Source organism: Labrus mixtus, chromosome 24, assembly GCF_963584025.1.
Source record: "Labrus mixtus chromosome 24, fLabMix1.1, whole genome shotgun sequence".
Lineage (NCBI taxonomy): Eukaryota > Metazoa > Chordata > Actinopteri > Labriformes > Labridae > Labrus > Labrus mixtus.
Window position 1 is genome coordinate 10,161,010 of NC_083635.1, and position 18,325 is coordinate 10,179,334.

Genomic DNA, 18,325 nt, shown 5'->3' on the forward strand with positions numbered 1-18,325 from the left:
TAAAATGATTCCCCTACAGTGCAGGCAAAGCAACATTAAAAACATAAATCAAATTCTACTTTGTAATTAAAAACCGCAGGAAGAAAAAGACACATGATTAATTTCATTTCATTTAGTTTTGAGAGTGACTTAAATACAGTATTTACAATTAAACATGATTCCAACTTCCAATCATCAGTTTTAAATATGACAAAGTTTAAATTATTTACAAGTAGCATTGCTTAAAGTGAGTCAAATTAAATTACCAGAAGAAGTAGAAGTGTTTCCAAGTGTTACAGAAAACTGTGCTTGGAGTCAGCAGAGCAGCACTGCAGGAGAGGCAAGTAGAAACTGGAGGCTGTAATAGCTGTTTGGGAATGTTTAAATTAGCGTTTTATAGAACAGGGTCTGGCATCAAACCTCTACTTTCTCGTTGAGCGGAGGAAATCTGCAACAATAACCAAAACATACCGTCGACATACTTTTCCAGCTCAACTCAATAAACATCCTCTAGGCAGAGTAACTTCACATGATTACAGCAAAATAAATCCTTCAACCTCTAAAATATGTTGTTACTCAAGGCTGCCAAAGTGAAGTGAAGTCGCCTGCAGCTCTAGAAAATGAAGCATAGAGTCTGGTCTGTTATTATTTTATTCCACTTTCCATTTCACACAGTCACATGTGCTGTTTGTATGGCAGCTTGGTGGTTAAATATCGAGCTCAAACATGTTGCAGCAATTCAGAGTTTGATTAGTCCATTCCTCCTTTGCTGTCGTACTTTTACTTTTAAGTTGTGATTGGTTGCTTCCATTCAGGATCTTGATTCTTGTAGGAGTTGGACTCTATACGGGCGGACTTTTTGTGTAGCGGGGAAGCACCGTCCTCCTTGGTATAACAAACAACATTCATAAAAGTCCTCAAACTGTCCGTTTCAATCCTGCAGTTATAAATATGTAGGTCCACCATCCTGACCTCTTGTCAAAAAGGCATCTCCTCCTTCTTGCCCCTCTGTTTTCAGGCCCAAAAGTTTCAAGCCTTGTGCTGCAGAGCATAGGCTGAGAGGCAAAAAAAAAAAAAGTTTTGGGGGGAGGCAGTTGTGCTCCTTTCTGCATCAGTGATTTCTTTGTTAGTTCCACTCAGGCCTCATGTAGTTGGGGATGCACTGGCAGACTTGGTGGCTGTAGTAAAAACCAGTCTGGCACACAGGTCGGGGCTTTCTGCACGGCAACCTGTAACAACTAGACAGAGGGGGAAAACAAGGAGAGTGAACAGAGGGAAGAAAAGAAGACAAAAAGGAATTATAAAGAAAGACAGATTTTAAAGGGAAGGGTGCGGTTGATAGGAGAAAGAGCAGGGGGAAAACACATTCTTTTGGCACAAACACTATTGATTATTCAGATCCTCACATCCCTTTTGGATAAACCCTGATCCAAGTTTTAGTTTGGATCAAACGATTCTGTGTGTGAGAAAAAGAGGGAGTGTGCCTCCCAGGAGGGGCGGACTACGGCCAAATTCTGTGAACTCTCCTCTTCAAAATCACAGTAGGTGAAGGCTTTAATCTTCTGATGAACCACCTCCTGTGACCAGATGTTGGGTCAAACATAAACAGAAAAGAGGAAGATAGAGGAGTAAAAAAAGATGTTTTCTTGAATAACATCCTGTAATGCCTTATGTGTTAAAGAGCTCAGCTATTATAACCCCTTAACAACTCTTTTTAACAGCTTACTTACAAACTAGTCATTTGTTAAAGCAGTGAAGAAGATTATTGGATAATTAAGGGACTTATATGCTCATGGTTAAATCAGTTGCTAGAAAGATAGAAACTATCATCATTAGCTGGATCAAAACAAGAAGAGTTCAGTACTAAAACTAGCTGAGCAGCTAGCTTAGAGGATGTAGATATTTTGATGATCTCTTTTAAAAACTAGTTTGCATGGTAGACGGTTTAATCAAGACATGAAATGGGTTACAATACGATATTGTACGATGCAATAGACTTCATTGGACCCTTGGGGAATTTTACCCCAGTGCTTCTTTGAACTTTAAGCTTTATAATTTATCATTCTTACTTGACCTGAGGGGCAAGAAGTGTCAAAATAGAGAAAGCAACTTCCAAATCAAGGTTGGGCAGCTCATTAATAGTGAAAATTGTATTTATATTAACTCTTTAGCTGAGACAGAGGCTCTGCTATGAAAGGTCACTTTTATATACGTCTCTGAACTTTCCCACATTTAGGAAGCCGCAATTGGAAATCACTCAAATCATTGCACAAGTCGGCCTGCGTGTTTTTCTTTGTTGCTGTCACTCCATCCATCTCTTTGCCCGCCTGCCAGTCAGATGAGTGCTCTGCTCTCTCTCAACAACCTCACCCTATCTCCCCCTCTCCGTCTCTCTGCAGGCCTCTCGGGTCAGAGGGAGGTTGATCTCTGACGTGATGGCTGTGGGAACCGCCACATGCATGCTGAGCGCAATCACCCAGCTGAGACCGTTATCGAATATTTTCAGACGCCCTGTTTCCATAAAAGGTCATATTGAAACAACAAAAAAAAAAAACACAACTTTTTCTCTTTGAGTTTGGAATGTATGTCTCCATTGAGAGTTAGTATGCTTTCTCCCCCTCTAACTTCCTTTCTCTCCCTCTTTCCTCATTCTTTTCTCTCACTCAGCTCCAAGATTGAAGAGATTTGATGGCACCCAGGGCTTAGTCACTTAAAGAAGAGAGGACAGGCTCAGTTCTACCAGTAGAAGCCGCTGGCTCAGGTATTAATGAAAAGTAGAGCTTATGTTTTGCTTCAGCGCTTTCATAATGTAGGAGTAAAAATGGAACATGAAGTGAGAACTATCTTTAAAACACTGAGTGAGAGCTTTACAGAGGGACCAACCAGAACACATCTGTGTCTTACAGGTACAAATCAGCATTTGAAAGCACTGAAGAAGTTAAATGTAGACCAGTAAAAACCTGCTCGGATATAAATTGTCTTTTGTCAATTATGCCAAATTGTTTTAAGGCGCAGTGTATTGATCAAAGCTCAAAGACATCGTGACCTCCTTTTGCCTTTGAGCCCCGATGACATCACCTACTTTCCCTCAATTACCACTAATACATTTTATGTCCCCTATAAATCTTTATAGGTAGATTTAGTGTGTTATGGGGCAACATACGGCAATCAGAGTGCACGGTAAAGGGAAAAGCAGTCTGAAAGGATGAACTATTAAATACAATGACTTGTTTTGGCACAACCAAACAATGACTCTTCCACATGTGATGTATTTTACAACGTTGACGTAGGAAGCGGAGCTGGATTTTTCCGGACCCTCGTGTGGTCGTGTCATCGGTTAAAACGAGTGACAGACACATTTCAAAGAGAGTGAGGGGTTAAGCTGGCAGAAACCCAGACTGGATTCTTGAGATGAATTAATCCTCTCTCTGCTTATCTTTCTTAAAGGGACCATACCTTTAAAAGTATTGAGTCTGGCTTGAGGAGGACGGAGAGGATGCCTACCTGCACGTGCTGGGCTTGAACCTCTTCCCCTGCCGTAGACAGGAATGTGGACTCTCTCTGCACTGACACAGGCAGGTGTCGGGGTTCAGGGGCTGATTCCCGGGACACTCTGCGGCGCAAACACAGCCACACAGCTCCTCGTCCCACCGCTGACCTGTGGGGCACAGCTTCCCCTCACCTTGACCTTCACACTGACATTCACCTGGGACCAAAAGAGAAACAAAAAAATATCAAGGTATTATAAAAAAAATAACCCCGTCTTTATATGCCACAGGATTGCGCAACTCTGTCTGTGTTGTAAATGTTTGGTGGTCTGGTCCTGACATGTTGCTGTAGAAATTTGCATAAAGCCAGAGTTCCCAAAAGCCCCTTTCTTCTCTGATTAATCCATCTGGCTCGATCTTGCCCGGTTGCTTTTAGAATGACAGCATTTCTTTCAAATTAGTTTACAGTAAATCCTTCCTTTTCAAAACCAAGGCAACACAATAAAATAAAAATGTATTAGGAATAAATTTGCACCAAAATACTAACGGGCCTTAGTAACAGTTGCTATCCGACCCCAGATATACAGTAAGTCAATCGTCTGGGTTTTCATGTCTCGTAAACAACAGTATAATGTGAAATATCTTCAATAACTGAGACCCTCCTTACAGGTGTTGTGGTCCAGTTTCCAGCCTGGATCACAGCTGGCCTCTGTGAGTCCGTTTCGACATGCGCAATCGCACGTGGACTCGTCCAGAACCCTGTTGGGCCCGCAGAGCGCTAGTAGACCCGAGTCCAGCGTCTCTGGAAACCACATGGAAAGAAAGTAAAAGCAAATGTCAATTATTTGTTTTTCTCGCTTTGGTTTGTCCTGTTGTTGATTAAGTTATTTAGAAATACTTTGTCCAGGCTATTGAAAGTTTGTGGGTCAGTCCCAAGCTTTGGTCCAGAAACTTTATCCAGACCTTCATGTTTCCCAGAAGAGGAATTTTACATAACTCCACTACAATGGAGCATTTTAGCATCAACAGAATGCTGCATTTAGTTAACCCCTCTAAGATTAATCAAGCTCTATCATCAGGTCAAATCTATTGTGAAAAATGTTCAGTTTTCACATTGCCATACAGGAAGTGCAAGAGGCACGGCATTTGAACACATGTGGAATCTCCATCAATTCAGACACACATACACGCAGATGTGAAACTTCAGAGGGCTGCCGACTCTGACGCTACACATAGCTACCCGTTGGCCCCACCTCCCTGGCCCGGTCCGTTACACATTGTAGGTGAGGCATAACGGGCGTAAACATCCCGCCTTGAACTATGGCAATATGGGTTTGCTGGTTTATTATTAGACAAAAAAAAAAGTAGCTTGATATGGAGGGTACTGTAGTCACTGCATGTTTATACGAGTAAAATGCCACAAAGACAGATTCTTATCTCATCTTACATTGGAATAAACATTTCCTCGGGGGGAAAACTCATTCCAGATCGAATTATATGCGGCCTGGCTTCATCGTTGTTGTCTGGCAGCGGATGTGGAATTTTTTTAAATGTTGAAACTAAACTAAAAAATCTGGCTCATGTCCCAAAACCTACTCCGTTGTAGCAACACTTTTGAATGATATGCACTCTGGAAAAGGGCAGGTGGATTTTATTCTGTTGTACAATTTACAACATGAACGTATGACTCTCCACTTTAGTGTTTGTTTCATGGTTTGTTTAATCTCTGCTGTCTATTTCAGAAATATCATCCTGAATCATCTGCTGTAACATCCAAACACTCTGAGGTGAGTCCTGTTTTTAATTGTGGCGTACTTTTTTTTTTCGTTTTAAGGATGAAACTGAAACTACTTGTGAGCTGTACTTTTGCTGTGTTGCTTCATTTTGAATTGTCAAAATCCTCATAATGATCTCTAAGATTTAAAGAGTGCATAAAAGTATTGGACTAGGGACCCAAAATAGAGTTCTCCCAAGTGGTGGTTTCTCCTGACGATGAGGCCGTGTCACGTTTACAGACCAGAAGGGCTGAAAGTATCCAGTAAATCTTAAGAAACTACGCAAAATGAGAGCGAGAAGTCAACACAAACTCTCTTATTTCTCTCTTAACATAAACTTGCTCTTATTTTAAAACCATCTGAAGGATAAAGCAACAGAATCATTTCACCGACGTGATCACTTACCTATCTCTCTCTCGGAGTAGTTTATGGTGTCTGTCGAGACACACACACAGTTCACTGGATCCCATAACGACCCCGAGGCGCAGTCGGCATCAGGCGGCGAACACCTACACAAACACACACACACACACACACACACACACACACGGTAAAAATGCAAGGATACAATGACTCAGCGATGTTTGCACACGTCACTCCCCACTCACAGGTGATCTGCCGCGGCTCGCCTGATGATGGAGTGGAGCGGCCGCTTTGAGAGGCATTCGCACGAAGTGTGGTTGACGAATGTTACCATGACGACGGAGCGATCCATCCTGGGCGGGGACAGCTCCATCAACTGGTAATAGAGGGTGGAAAAAAAAAACCGCTGATATAAGAGGTGTGTCTGTACTGAACTTTGATTTGATACTCTAGTTTGTTGTTTATCTTTATTTTCTTCTTCTGCTGCTGCTGCTACAGCTGTCAGATCAGTTTTACTGCTCGTGACAGAGTGTGTCTGATGTTTAGAAGTTGATGTAATGCTTGGGAGGTTGTGAAACTGTGCGTGATTGTGCATTGACTCGAGGTCGAGTAGCAGCCAAAGGGCGTCCCCCTGCTGTACAGCTGGCTATGAAAGAGAGGAGCTTGGGCAGATTGGTTTCTGTCTCCGCGAGTTAATGAGCGAGTAAATTATTAAGCTGCCGCATGGAAATCAAAAGGGTGGGCGCAAGAATGAAACTCCAGCTGCGACACTTACCGTCTTGTTGACAAGCGAGTGACTTGTGTTGGTGCAGTAAAAGGCCTCGTTCGTGCAGCAGCCGCCGCACCGATGCAGCGCCACACAGCGTGGGAGGTAGAACTGACTGGTGGATTCTGGGTATTCTTTGGTGACCTCAACACACACCTCTCTGGGCTGGCACGAGGTCCGCTGGATCTCCTCTAAGATGACTGGAAACAGATGTGATTAAGTAAGAGACCTGTTTGCTGACACTCGGAGAACAAGAGAGCGTCTGTTCACTGTGATATTTTAAAACTGATGCAGTACGAGGGCTACAATCTCGTTTACCTCCTAAAGTCCCGTCCACTTTGAAAAGAGCCTCCTCCCTCGGCTGACCCCACAGATCGTCAGAGCGAACTAAAGGACTCGACGAGGAGGCAAGAAAAGAGGGGGAAGCGTTGCGCCATGACTTCCTCCTCAGGCAGTGCTGAAGCAGATTGTATTCTGGGTACAGAACTTGTAGTAGCTCATCGACACTCGTCACCGACTCCAAACTGGGCTGGTCATCAGACAACACTGGAGCCTGGAAGACAGCGAAGCACGCATGAAAGTAACTGTAATGACAGAACACTTCTTTGTCTGCTGCACTCACTAAGAAGTTACTGAGTTTTTGAGCAAATATCAAAGCCAGCATCCCTGTTTGAGATTTAAATTTAATCGAAAGCATAAAAATCCGCCCTGCTTTATATTTTGAAACAACAGATTTGAGGTCGATTTGATCTGAGTTGAAGTTTTTGGAGGAAAACTTTGAAATACTTCAGAATTCAGTGTGTTAAGAGTCACTGGGTAGAGCTGTGAATACCTCAGCTACCAATGTGTTGTGACACGTTACTGTTGGCTACTGTTGGTTATTGTGCATACGTGTGTCCTCTCCTCACCTACACACGCACACATTGTTGCATTTGAGTTCAAAGTCAAGCTAAGATGAGGTCGGCGTTTGTATTTTTCCTCCTACATCGCCACCTGAGGCAGTGTGATCAAATTTGAAAGTAGTCACCCTGCTGCTGCGGTGCCCTTGAGCAAGACGCTGTAATCTGACCCACTTTTCTTGTGTGTGGAAATTTGTGTTGTCATATCTGCAAATGTCAAAATTTTCAAGTGTTTTTGGTTGCTTTATTATTTAACTTTTCATTGTGCCTGTCTTTTATGCGCCGTCCGTGACAAGTTAAGCCACTGACCTCCTACGCAAGGAGTCTTTAAATGCAGCACTAGTCCTTCGTTAATAGACCAAACAGAGTGTAAATTGCCGGCACAGCCAACACCCATATCTTCATTTTATAATCAACAAAGAGGGCTTTATGTGGTGAACCATTCAAGTCCATTCAGAAAACGTAGTTTACTCTAGAAAAGCTTTATAAACCGTTCCTGTCGTGAGTCATCCCCATAATGATTTTTTTCACCGTTATGATGTATGACTTTGTTCTAGCCAGCAGAAATACAGTAGGCGGTGAAGATAAAAGGATAATTATATAACAAACTGGGTTATAGATGGTTGTATAATCTGGAGGGAGTGTAAGTCAGCTGGGAGTTTGAGTATTGTTTTGGTTTTTGCGTTTCCCTGGTTTGAAAAGAGCAGACAGGCAGCTGGCATAACCTAAACAGAAACCAGATTTCTGTTGTTATCACAACTTTTATTTATCTCTCTTTCTTTATCTGCCTTTACATTTCTTTGTGCCGCCTTTTAGATGTCGCAGATCTTTCCCACCGTCAATTACCTCACCTTGTAATCACGCCTGTTTTCATCTCAGCGCACATCACTGTTAGCTTGGCAAGTTAGCATGCTAATTAGAGATCAAGAAAAAGTAGAACTCAGACATACAGTATGGGGGGAAGTGATTTCATCTGCAGCTATTAGGAGAACGAAGTAACATTTCAACCTGATGACGCAACTTGATGAAATATCATAGATCACCAAACTAATTAAATTCATCCGCCTGGGGAACATGAAGCTGCGTACCGAATTAAATAGCAATCTATCCTGTAGTTGTGGAGACATCTCACTCATAACCACTAAAGGTCAACCTCATTAGGGTTGTCTGTATTTTTGATAGGCCAATACTTCTTGATACTGTGTGGAAAAAATAGACCCTCTGTTCTTTTAATGATTGCTATAATCGAAAAGTACAGAAGCTTCTTTTTTTTTTTGAAACACAGATCTTCAGTCATATCTGAACTTTAAACAGTTTGCACGAGTTTGTTTCATTTATGGTTCTTAAAGACAAGAAATTGCCCAATCTTGGTTGCTTTGCTATTGAAACAGTTTTATTAAATCATTCTAACTTGTGTCACGCCAAAGTTTTTAATTTTGGTATCTTGATGACCGAGGATGAGGCTACAGGAAAAGCCAGGGATCCTTTAAATTAGGAGGTTTCATCCTTTGGGGATCATGAATGTCTGAACCCATTTTCATCAATCCATCCAGTAGCTGTTGAGATAAGCTTCCTGCACGAGAAAAATACATTTTTGTTCTCTTTGGCCATACATTGTTTTCAGGTAACCATACTCTGTCCCGCAGCCATATTGGAGTATAAAACTATGTGAACAACTGAATCAAAGTTTTTTTTAAATGTTTGTAGAGTTCTGTTAATAATATTGTAGTGTCGTTCTTCGACCCTTTGAGTTTGTGGTCGAAAGACAAAGCTGTAAGGACTCAATGGACAAAACAATGCCAATCAGAAAAAACCTAAAATCATTCTATTAGTAGTTGAAAATAGAAGATAATGAGCAGGTTTTTCACCGCTGTTGAAACATTTGTCCAGTTTACAGTTAGTATTGTATCAATGGTATCATCTCATAAAACACATTACATAATATTGAACAGTTTTATATTACACTAGAGATGGATGCTTCTCCCTCTTCCATTTCAAAGTCTTCCCGGATTTTTCTTCTTCACCGTCACTCGCTCTCTCACTCTCCATTTGTATTAAGTGATCACATGACGTGAGTTCATCGCTGTGGGACTATGAGGTCATGATGGATAAATTACCAGAGCTTTGGGCTCCATCATTAGATACTGCTGCTGGCACACAGACACATGCACATACACACACCCATGTATTAATCAATGACTCTCGTTCTGTATTAACCTTTTACTTTTCACACAATTTACTCTAAAATGTTCCTTTCCTCAACTATTCATAACAGACCTTTTCTATTTAAAACTGTTTGGAATTCCACTCAGCCACAATGGGATGGATCAGTAAATTACAGAGTGAGTATAATGACTTACACAGCAAGGAAGCTTTTAACTAAGCGTCTTCCAAAGAAAAGCCCCTTAGTCAGACTTTGTTAAAGACTGCCAGAAAAATATCAAAAAGTTTCTCTGCTGGCTCATAACCAGCATTTACAACGAAATAGATGATAAACCTTGAAATTACATGAGGTTATGTTATGATGAGACATTTGGCGCGAAGGAAATTTGACTCCATTGGTTGAAATGGTCAAACGGATTAATTGTATTAGAGCTTTAGGATAATGATTACACCAAATAGAGTAACTTCAGAAGTGTTATTATCGCTTAGTATTATTAGTAGTAGTTATTAGTATAATTAGTTAATTAACTAATACTAGTTAGTCACTAGTTAGTTAACTAATATTAGTTATTAGTAGTATCGCTTAATTTAATTACATGTCAAAAATAAACCTTGATCCACCACAGCAGTCAGGCTGACCTTGATAGTTTAATATGTGCTTCTACTTGTCTTATTCCAGGCAATATAACTTGCCCATGCTGCTCTCTGTCTTCTTATCTTTAAGGTTAGGTCAGTTGTCCAGAAATATTTGGATAAAGTTGAGGTGTTCCACAAGGATCAATACTAGGTCTCCTGCAATTTAGTCCAAAAAATGTAACTTACATTTTTTCAATAAAAATAACTTAATCGATATAATCAGTCTTAATACTACTGGTCTTGTTCGCTTTTGTAGGTCATTAAGAAGCTACAGTATTCATTTAAGCATGTTTTATAACCAACTACAAACTCCCCACAGAGGCTTTAAATTCAGGCTAAGCCATTTTTTTATAGATAATGTTGGATTTAAATGTCTCACCTCGGTGCCCATGTCTCCAGTTTGATAATAGTCCATATAGTCTTGTCCTGAGCAGAAATTGCTGATATTAAGAATCCATAGGAGCACAGCTGGTATCCACATAGTGAGGAGATGAGGTAGAGGAAAAAGGAGGAGAGGAGATATCAAAGGAAGGAGGAGGAAGTTATTTAAAGCTTGATGTGAACTGAAAGAAAAGAAGGAGGAGAGGAAGGTGAGGAGTCTGGGGTAGAGAGGAAAAAATGGGTATCACAGACGAGGAGGGTATCTCTTGGCTCCTCTCGTCATTCTACCCAGGGACAAAGTTGCTCTTCCGGCGCAGGTTATTTGAATTTGGGAAACCAGCTGAATAAAACATGATGAGGAAATCGTTTCGTCTTCCTCGTGTCAAACACAGCTCCTTCTTTCTTTTCACTTCAGAGGAAGTCTTGTCTCTCGTCTTGCTGCGTCTCCATGCTCACCATTGATGTCAGGTGTCTGTCCTCGTCTCTGTTTGCCTTTTATCTCCTTAGTTTTTCTTCTCTTTGTCCTTCAACTTGAATGATTCTGCCGTCTGTCTTTTATGCAAGTCCCTTCTTTCTTATTTCCAGCCTTGATTCCCCTCGTCAGTGTCCTCTCCTTCGCCCTTCACACTTTCTTTATCTATATTTTCTCTTCACACAACAGCTGTGCTCTTCCCTCCCTCCCTCTCTCTCTCTTTCTCTCTGTCTGTCTCTCTCAGATTATCGCTGCCTCTTTATCTGTCTCCTGTTTCCTCCTCAGAAACCTCCAGGGCAAAGCTCTGTCTGTCTCTGGACTTTTTTTCTTTCTGTGTGTGTGTGTGTGTGTGTGTGTGTGTGTGTGTGTGTGTGTGTGTGCTGCCGCTTTCTAAATCTGTCACAACTTTTTCAGTCGGGCTTTCTGATCCTCAGAAAAGCATCAAAGCGAGAGAAAAAAACGAGGAAGAGCTTATTCCAAATCCTGCTCCCAAATGGATTTCTTTTTTTGTACAAGTTTCCAGCTTTTGGTATTAAGTTCCCTTCCAAACAGAGTGAACATGCATCCTGCTCGTGGACGTCCTGGTGGAGTGAATGAGAAAAAAAGAATGGAAGGATTGTATTTTGTGGGTGGAGTGAAGGATTTGAAAGAGACAACTAATGCGTTACAGCATATTATACTTGCACTTTTTTCAAAAAATTGCAAGCTATTGAGTGTCTGAGCGGCCCGGTGGTTTTGAACGGACACACTTTCCCATCATTCTCTTTTTACGTTATTAAAAGACACTGAAGGGTTTTTTTTTTTTTCACAACTTTTCAAAGAAAACAGATTAAACTGCCAGTAAGAAATCAGATTATCCTCCCACGTTCCTTATCTCTCTCCCCTTTCTCACATGTTTGTTATCTTGATGTCTTTGCAGCAGCTGCGGTAGGATTTAAAAAGTGTGTGTGTGTGTTCGGCAGCAGCCAGCGGGGATGAATGTGCGAGTCGCTTAACTGCAGCCCTAAGTGCCTTTTTTATGATCTGCTAATACCTCTGCTGTCTCCCTCTCTCTTTCTCTGCCTTATGTCAGCCTCCTCCAATTGCTGTTGGGTTTCTTCCACCCCTGTGAGCGCGATTTTAGCACAAGGACTAACGCCGCAAAATCTGCCTCGCACCTGCAGCTCAGAAAACCTTTCCTGCTTTTACTCCTTTACACTTCATCAACCTTCACCTCTGTTGTCTTTCCTCCCCCTCTCACCTCTTTGTTTGTTCCTTCCCCCTCTTCAAGGACCTAAAAATCACAAACTTGACATACCTCCTGTAACTCTGTAGCCCCAAGGCTGTGAGCATGTGTGTCATGAAGGATCATGAGGAGAAGGAGGGGGGGGAAGGTGAGCAGCCGCTTACATCTTTTCTTTTTTACCTCTCCTAGGGCAAATCAGTTACTGACAACTGTAAAATAAATTACGGGGATGTCAGACAGACAATCAGACGGGGAAAGAAGAAGAGGAGAGACAGACAGGAGGCCGACATCAAGACGAGGAGGAGGAGGAGGAGGAAGAGGGAGAAAGAGGTGTGCCTGGGAAACGCTCGAATGAGAAAACATCCGATTTTTGGGCCAGTCACCGCCAGCCTTCTGCAAGGATTAAAGACGCACACTCTCATGCACGCACATGTCGGCAAGTTTCTGCTTGCAGTATGCTTTATGTGTTGAAATCCTCACAACCAAGCTCCACATTCCAGTCATTGCTTTCTCAATTTCATCATGTGAGCAGGATGCATAGAATAAGAGATGATACAGAGGGGCGTTTATGACCAGTGCTTGCTTTTACCTGTGCAGAGGAGAACTTAAACCAAGTGATTTTAATATTTGTCAAAAGAAGCTAAACCACAAACCAAACGTAGCTAAAGCCTCGCGAAAAGTCAAAGATTTTGGCTGTAATCGGGTGCAAAACGTAACGAAAGACAGAATGATGTGGCTCAAAAGAAGGACGTTTATGTGGAGGCTAAAAGGAAGAGATTGATGCTTCATTAGAGGGAACAGCAGAGAACTTTAACCTTGGTGATAAAACTAAAAATCATCCAGGAGTCATGCAAACAAACAAACCAAATGTTACTACAGCCTCACCAATAGTTAAAAACTTGAGGCATAACAAAAGTAATAAAAGATTGCATGATTCCCTAAAGGAGGAAAATTATGTGCCCGTGAAAAAACGATTCAGTTTACAGTAATCACTGTTTTGATTGTTTAATAGCCGCCGTGTCTGTGACGGGTGAACTTCTTGAACATGCCTAAAGTGAAAATCTCTGACACTGGCTGCTCTCATACAGGCAGGATTTTTGAGGCTCACGCATCATAAAGGCCAATATCAGTTTTCACGCTGCAAACAAGATGAATGTTTGTGTTTTGTTATCACATGTGGCCGACAAATTTGTTAAGCTCTTCATGAGATGGAGAAACACAGTTGTAGTCATTAGAAGAACAAAAAGATTGTCAAGTTTGGGAACTGTTCAGAAATAGTAGAAATCTTTCCAAAGTCCAACTGAATAGGAAAACAGAACTCGTCTTTGGTGTCTTTAAATACAATAAACAACAAGAAAAAGGAACATTTAATCTGTCGAAAAGCCGTAGTGTATCAGAATGAATAACACAGTCTGACATTGATGGGAAAATAAGCTTGTTTTTCTGTTTTCTAAGTTCCTCTATTTTCCACATCTGTTATAAGCAAAGTATACAAGTATTTTCCTATCATAAAAATCTGCTTTATTTGTAAAAAAAAACAAAGTGTACACAGTGCTTTCATAAAACAAAACAAAACAAAAAACAGGGAAAGAAAATAAAACAGTGCAAACAATAAAAACTTGGTTTGTTAGTTTGTTATTTGTTGATTCTTTATTTTGTAAAATATTGGTAAAACAAACCTGTGCAACCAGGAGAGGTTTGAGAAGGAGACGTGTACGTTTCAGAAGCACTCAGCGTTCCCGTTCTGTAAAAAAAACATGACCTAAATAGTGAGAAGGTCGTTCCTAAGTAACACCCAATCATTTCAAATTCTTAAATGTCACATGGAGCCATAAAATCAGCTTCATACCTATTTAAACTGAGACTCAGATTGCAGATAGATGGCCTTGGATTCGGCCTCACCTTCACACGACTCAGAACAAGTGTTAACACTGAGACAGGATTTCATTGGATAAGAGGCCTTAAACCGTCATTATCGACACTTTAATATGCATGTAAGTTGTCCTTATCCATGACATCCTCGCCTTGTAATCGAACACCCTGTTCAAGCAGGTGATTAAATACTTTATTGGTTTTGAGCAGTACTGGACCAAGTACTTTGTTAACAAGACGTTAAATTAGGAATATGATAACATGATTCATGGTGGTAACCTACTCCACTGAAAAGAAAGCTACACATGGAGCTAAGAACAGAAGATGGTGTTGAAAATCATTAAGATTAATAAGTTTAAAAAAGTAAGGTCACCAAGAAACAAAGTGGGTAGTAAAGAAATTCAGATTAAATGTTGTGTTTATTGATTTTAAAGGGATGATTGTGGGTATGTGTTTGTCTCTAACATGACGTAGAATCTGTGTGTTTGATTTCATAACGCAGGCAGGGGATGACCCCCCCCCCCCCCCCCCCCCCCCCCCCCCTTCTCCTCTGCAGCCTGATTGATGGAGTGGATGACATTGGAAATAAAAGACTCCCTTTCCACTGAAAACACAGCAGGTGTTACAGCTGCAACCCTTCTATTGCAGTTTAACAAGAAACAAACACAGAGTCGGTGTTTATTTTTGACCTTTCACACTTAGTTCACGGTGACTTTGCCCTGTAAGGAATGTATTTGGTTTCCTCTGTAACTCAGCTTGAAGCGAGCAGAAATATCAGCCTGCATTTGAATCATTCATGAATATTCAGACTGAGTGGCACCATCTGCTGGTACAACCATGGAGCTCTTTCATTACTAAATCAGTGTTTATATAGTAGATCTCACAAAGATCCCCCCCCCCCTTTGTGTTCCCTCCTCTGTGTCCACTCTCTTTAATGGTGTTAGAGAGTCCTGCTTTCTGTATTTGTTTTTCAGCAGGAAGGTCATTAAGGCCTTGAAGGTGCTGCCCTTTCAAAGTGATCGACACTCGAGGTGCCCTCTGCTTTGTCTGCACACAGCTGTTGACACACAGGTAGGAGCAGCAGAGAAAGGTTAACTGTTGGAATAGACATTTTATTTTCATTTTTAAATAGAGATCAAGAACTGTCATAATTGACAAATCACATGGTAAATTGCATGACACTTTTTTTATTACCATGAAACTGAAAACAAAAAAAAGTCTGGTGTATTTTATATTCAAACAAATGTATTTCTGGTGATGTTTTTTAAGGATCATAAGGTGGTTCTTTAAAATCACAAACGTTTATTTTGGACGATTAATGCATATCCAACATAGTATGTGGTTTTTATCAAAATTGGAATATGTCACTTTTTCTTAAATTTAGAAAGGTTAGTATGTCGTTCTTTTAAAAAATTTAAGGAAACAACGTAATTACTTTAAACGTAGAGCTGTTTGTGAAAAACATAATCTACATTTCCAGTAAATTCACAACAATATTGACCAAAAACTGAAGTTAATGTTTGCAGAGGTGCGTCGCTGTTGTTATTGTAAAGTGTCTGGAGATAACGTTTCTTATGATTTGGAGCTAAGTGAATAAAAATGGATTGATTTATGAAAGTTCACAAACTTTAAGTTTCTTGTCATGTCACATTGGGACACTTTTTTCTCTTTTTTTGGAAAGTGACAAAGTACATTTATTAAAAAACTTTAATTAAGTACAATTTTGATGTACTTGTGTATTGTCAAAAGTAGCTCAGTGGTGTTCTGTGTTTCAGGAGAGGATGTTCCTGAGGTGGAGCAGCTGAACGCCAAAGATCAGAAGAGCATCGAGCTAAATCACAACACTGCCATCGTCCATAACCTGCTGCCGGCTGGAGGAGGCGTCTTGGTCACTGGTGACGAGGGGAGCAAATACGAGGAGGACATCAGCAACCTGTACAAACCGCTGGATGAGAAGGTGAGACTAAACTCAAAGAGAAGACACAACATCAGAAGCACAGTTTGAAGACAACCTGCTTAAAGATTCAAACTAAATACAAAGACTTAGAATACTTTTCAGGAGAGAGATCAGACCAACCTGCAGCGGCACAAGACGGTGCAGATATGTTTTAGGAGAAAGTGTTTAAAGTCTGCATCTTGAGTTCTGCAGAAACATACAGACTGTTTTACAACGTAGTGTGTGTGTGTGTGTGTCTGAGCTGAACAGTCTGCAGAGAAAGAGAGCTACCAAGTCCTCAGCCTGCTGCTACGAGACCTCATTGGTTCCATCATCGGCAGCAGTGATGTCAACACAGCTGTGAGAACGGACACACACAGTGCTCAACGTCTGTAACCTCCCCCTCATCCTCAGTCCTCAGAGTCAGAGGGGAACGGCTCAGCGGTGGAGGAGGACTTCACCGTAGCTCGGCTCTACATCAGCAAGCATCAAGTCTCTGGTGAACCGCAGCAAACAGCTGGAGAGCACGCAGGCCGACGCCCACACAAACATTCAGGCCAATGACAAGGAGACATGATGGAGACGAGGACATCGAGGTGAGGACGCAAACACACTTTGTATTGTCTGTAATCCGTTTATACATCTCCACAAAACTCTGGAGGAGCGGCTGGAGAACCGCCACAAGCAGCTCAGCCGCCTCGGAGACAAGCAGAGGATGATGGACGAGCTCACAGAGCAAGTCCACACAATTCATTTGTAGCGCTTCCTATGTGTCAACTAGTCGGAGATACAGCGCCCTGGGTTCTTCTCTTAGAACTCACGTTAATCTTATTACTATTATTGCTCCTTTAACTTTAAAGGTCCTGTATTTAAACCTTGCTTCCTCACGTACACGAAATGAATTAAATGACTCTAGTGTGATGACATGTTTTACCTTTAAACACTGTAAACGTTCAGTTTTTAAATATCCTTATTTAGTAAACCGAGCAAGAGGTGAATATGCATTTTAAAATATTTATTTATGTATTTACTTCAAAACACACTCTCAGCTCTCATTTAGAGTATCAGAAAAACTACCACGAGGTAAATTAAATGATAAGCAAGTACTCTTTAAACCTGACTAATGGCACTCTTGAGCCACCATAGAAATACTCTTATGATGCTTATGATGCGTGTGCGTGTGTGCGTGTGTGTGTGTGTGTGTGTGTGTGTGTGTGTGTGTGTGTGTGTGTGTGTGTGTGTGTGTGTGTGTGTGTGTGTGTGTGTGTGTGTGTGTGTGTGTGTGTGTGTGTGTGTGTGTGTGTGTGCGTGTCTCTCTCTTCTGGTGACACCTGTCTCTGTCTCACCTGCAGAGCCCTGAGACGGCGCAGATGACCTTTGAGACGCTGAAGAACACGATCGGTAAGTGATGCTCATATTGTCTTTTGTTGTTTGTTGTTATTTTGGTAGTTGAGTACAGAAGCCTTGAGAGGACATGCTGGTGTTCTTGTGATAAAGACTTAAAATCAGCTGTTTTCTCCACATGAAGTAGTTTTCACGGGTAAACCTGGAGGTTATCTCGAGGTTACGACGGAAAGAAGTCGAGAAAGAAAACAGAAATGACTCGTTATCCTGAAAATGAAAATGTTTGGATGTTTGTCCGCTTTGGGCTTCCTTAGTTTTTCCATCAACACATTTCTACACCTGACCTTAAAAATGTTTGACGTCAGCTTGACTGGATGAAGATAAATGTGTTTAAAATCAAAGATCCTAAAAACATGAAGATGATCTTTGAGCTGAATCAAATAGAATCCAGTTTTCAGACTCATGAAGAATTTAAAGAATGAAAATGTTCCTTTAGTGAGTTTGAAATGTAACCGAATGTTTATCGATGTGCGAGCTCGGCCGGTTGAAGTCGATCGAGTCTCTGACTTGTGAACTTGTTTGTGTAGAGGATCGGGGGAGCGTGGAGGAGGAGGAACGCAGGAGGATGCAGCTGGTGGAGAAGTTTCAGACGGCTCCGTTTGAGGAGATCGCCGCTCACTGTGGCGCCCGGGTGAGTCTAACCTCTGACCTCTGACTGAATGTTTGTCTGCGTCTGTGTTTGTTAATAAAGTTTGTGTCTCTGCAGACATCGCTGCTTCAGTCCAAACTGGACGAGGTCGTCGATCTGATCATGCGTCCGGTCACTTGCAGCCGCGCTCCACGCCGCTCTGTGAGATGAAGTTCCCCGACCTCTGTGTTCATTAGACGCTCAGCAGTTATGTGTTCAGTATCCAGGTAGGAGAGGAGACAAGGAGACAAGGAGGCAGGAGAGGGGGCAAGAAGGAAGGATGCAGGAGACAATGAGGCAGGAGAGGAGACAAGGAGACAAGAGAGGAGACAGGGAGA

General features: G+C 41.5%; 2 protein-coding genes and 1 long non-coding RNA gene across 12 annotated transcripts in view; 2 read left to right on the plus strand and 1 right to left on the minus strand.

Annotated features, from left to right (window-relative positions):
- Positions 1-97: 97 nt before the first annotated feature.
- On the minus strand, positions 98-11,518 carry LOC132959841 (vascular endothelial growth factor C-like). Of its 2 annotated transcripts, XM_061033068.1 has the most exons (9): positions 10,907-11,518; positions 10,449-10,537; positions 6,690-6,924; positions 6,381-6,571; positions 5,851-5,981; positions 5,648-5,751; positions 4,135-4,269; positions 3,484-3,685; positions 98-1,217 (listed from the first exon to the last, which is right to left on the minus strand). In XM_061033068.1, exons 2-9 carry the CDS (start codon positions 10,482-10,484, stop codon positions 1,106-1,108), a joined length of 1,146 nt encoding a protein of 381 aa, XP_060889051.1. In that variant the 5' UTR covers positions 10,485-10,537; positions 10,907-11,518; the 3' UTR covers positions 98-1,105. The 2 variants fall into 2 exon arrangements, with proteins under 2 accessions (XP_060889051.1, XP_060889050.1); XM_061033067.1 differs by having other exon boundaries at positions 10,449-11,518.
- On the plus strand, positions 4,158-13,563 carry LOC132959842 (uncharacterized). Its single transcript, XR_009667118.1, has 3 exons — positions 4,158-4,291; positions 5,210-5,254; positions 12,337-13,563. It is a non-coding gene; the product is annotated as an uncharacterized LOC132959842 (long non-coding RNA).
- A 3,442-nt stretch (positions 13,564-17,005) lies between these two features.
- Positions 17,006-18,325, plus strand: part of LOC132959364 (protein EFR3 homolog B-like) — a 2,244-nt gene continuing 924 nt past the window's right edge. For 8 of the 9 annotated variants that reach the window (XR_009666976.1, XR_009666974.1, XR_009666975.1 and 5 more), the window contains exons 1-2: positions 17,006-17,990; positions 18,066-18,325. The exon at positions 18,066-18,325 is cut by the window's right edge. Coding sequence is in view for 1 of the 9 variants with exons in the window: in XM_061032296.1 (XP_060888279.1) it covers positions 17,826-17,990; positions 18,066-18,149 (249 nt within the window). In the remaining 8 variants the exon portion in view is untranslated. The remainder of the gene's footprint in view (positions 17,991-18,065) is intronic. The other variant, XM_061032296.1, reaches the window with a different exon arrangement.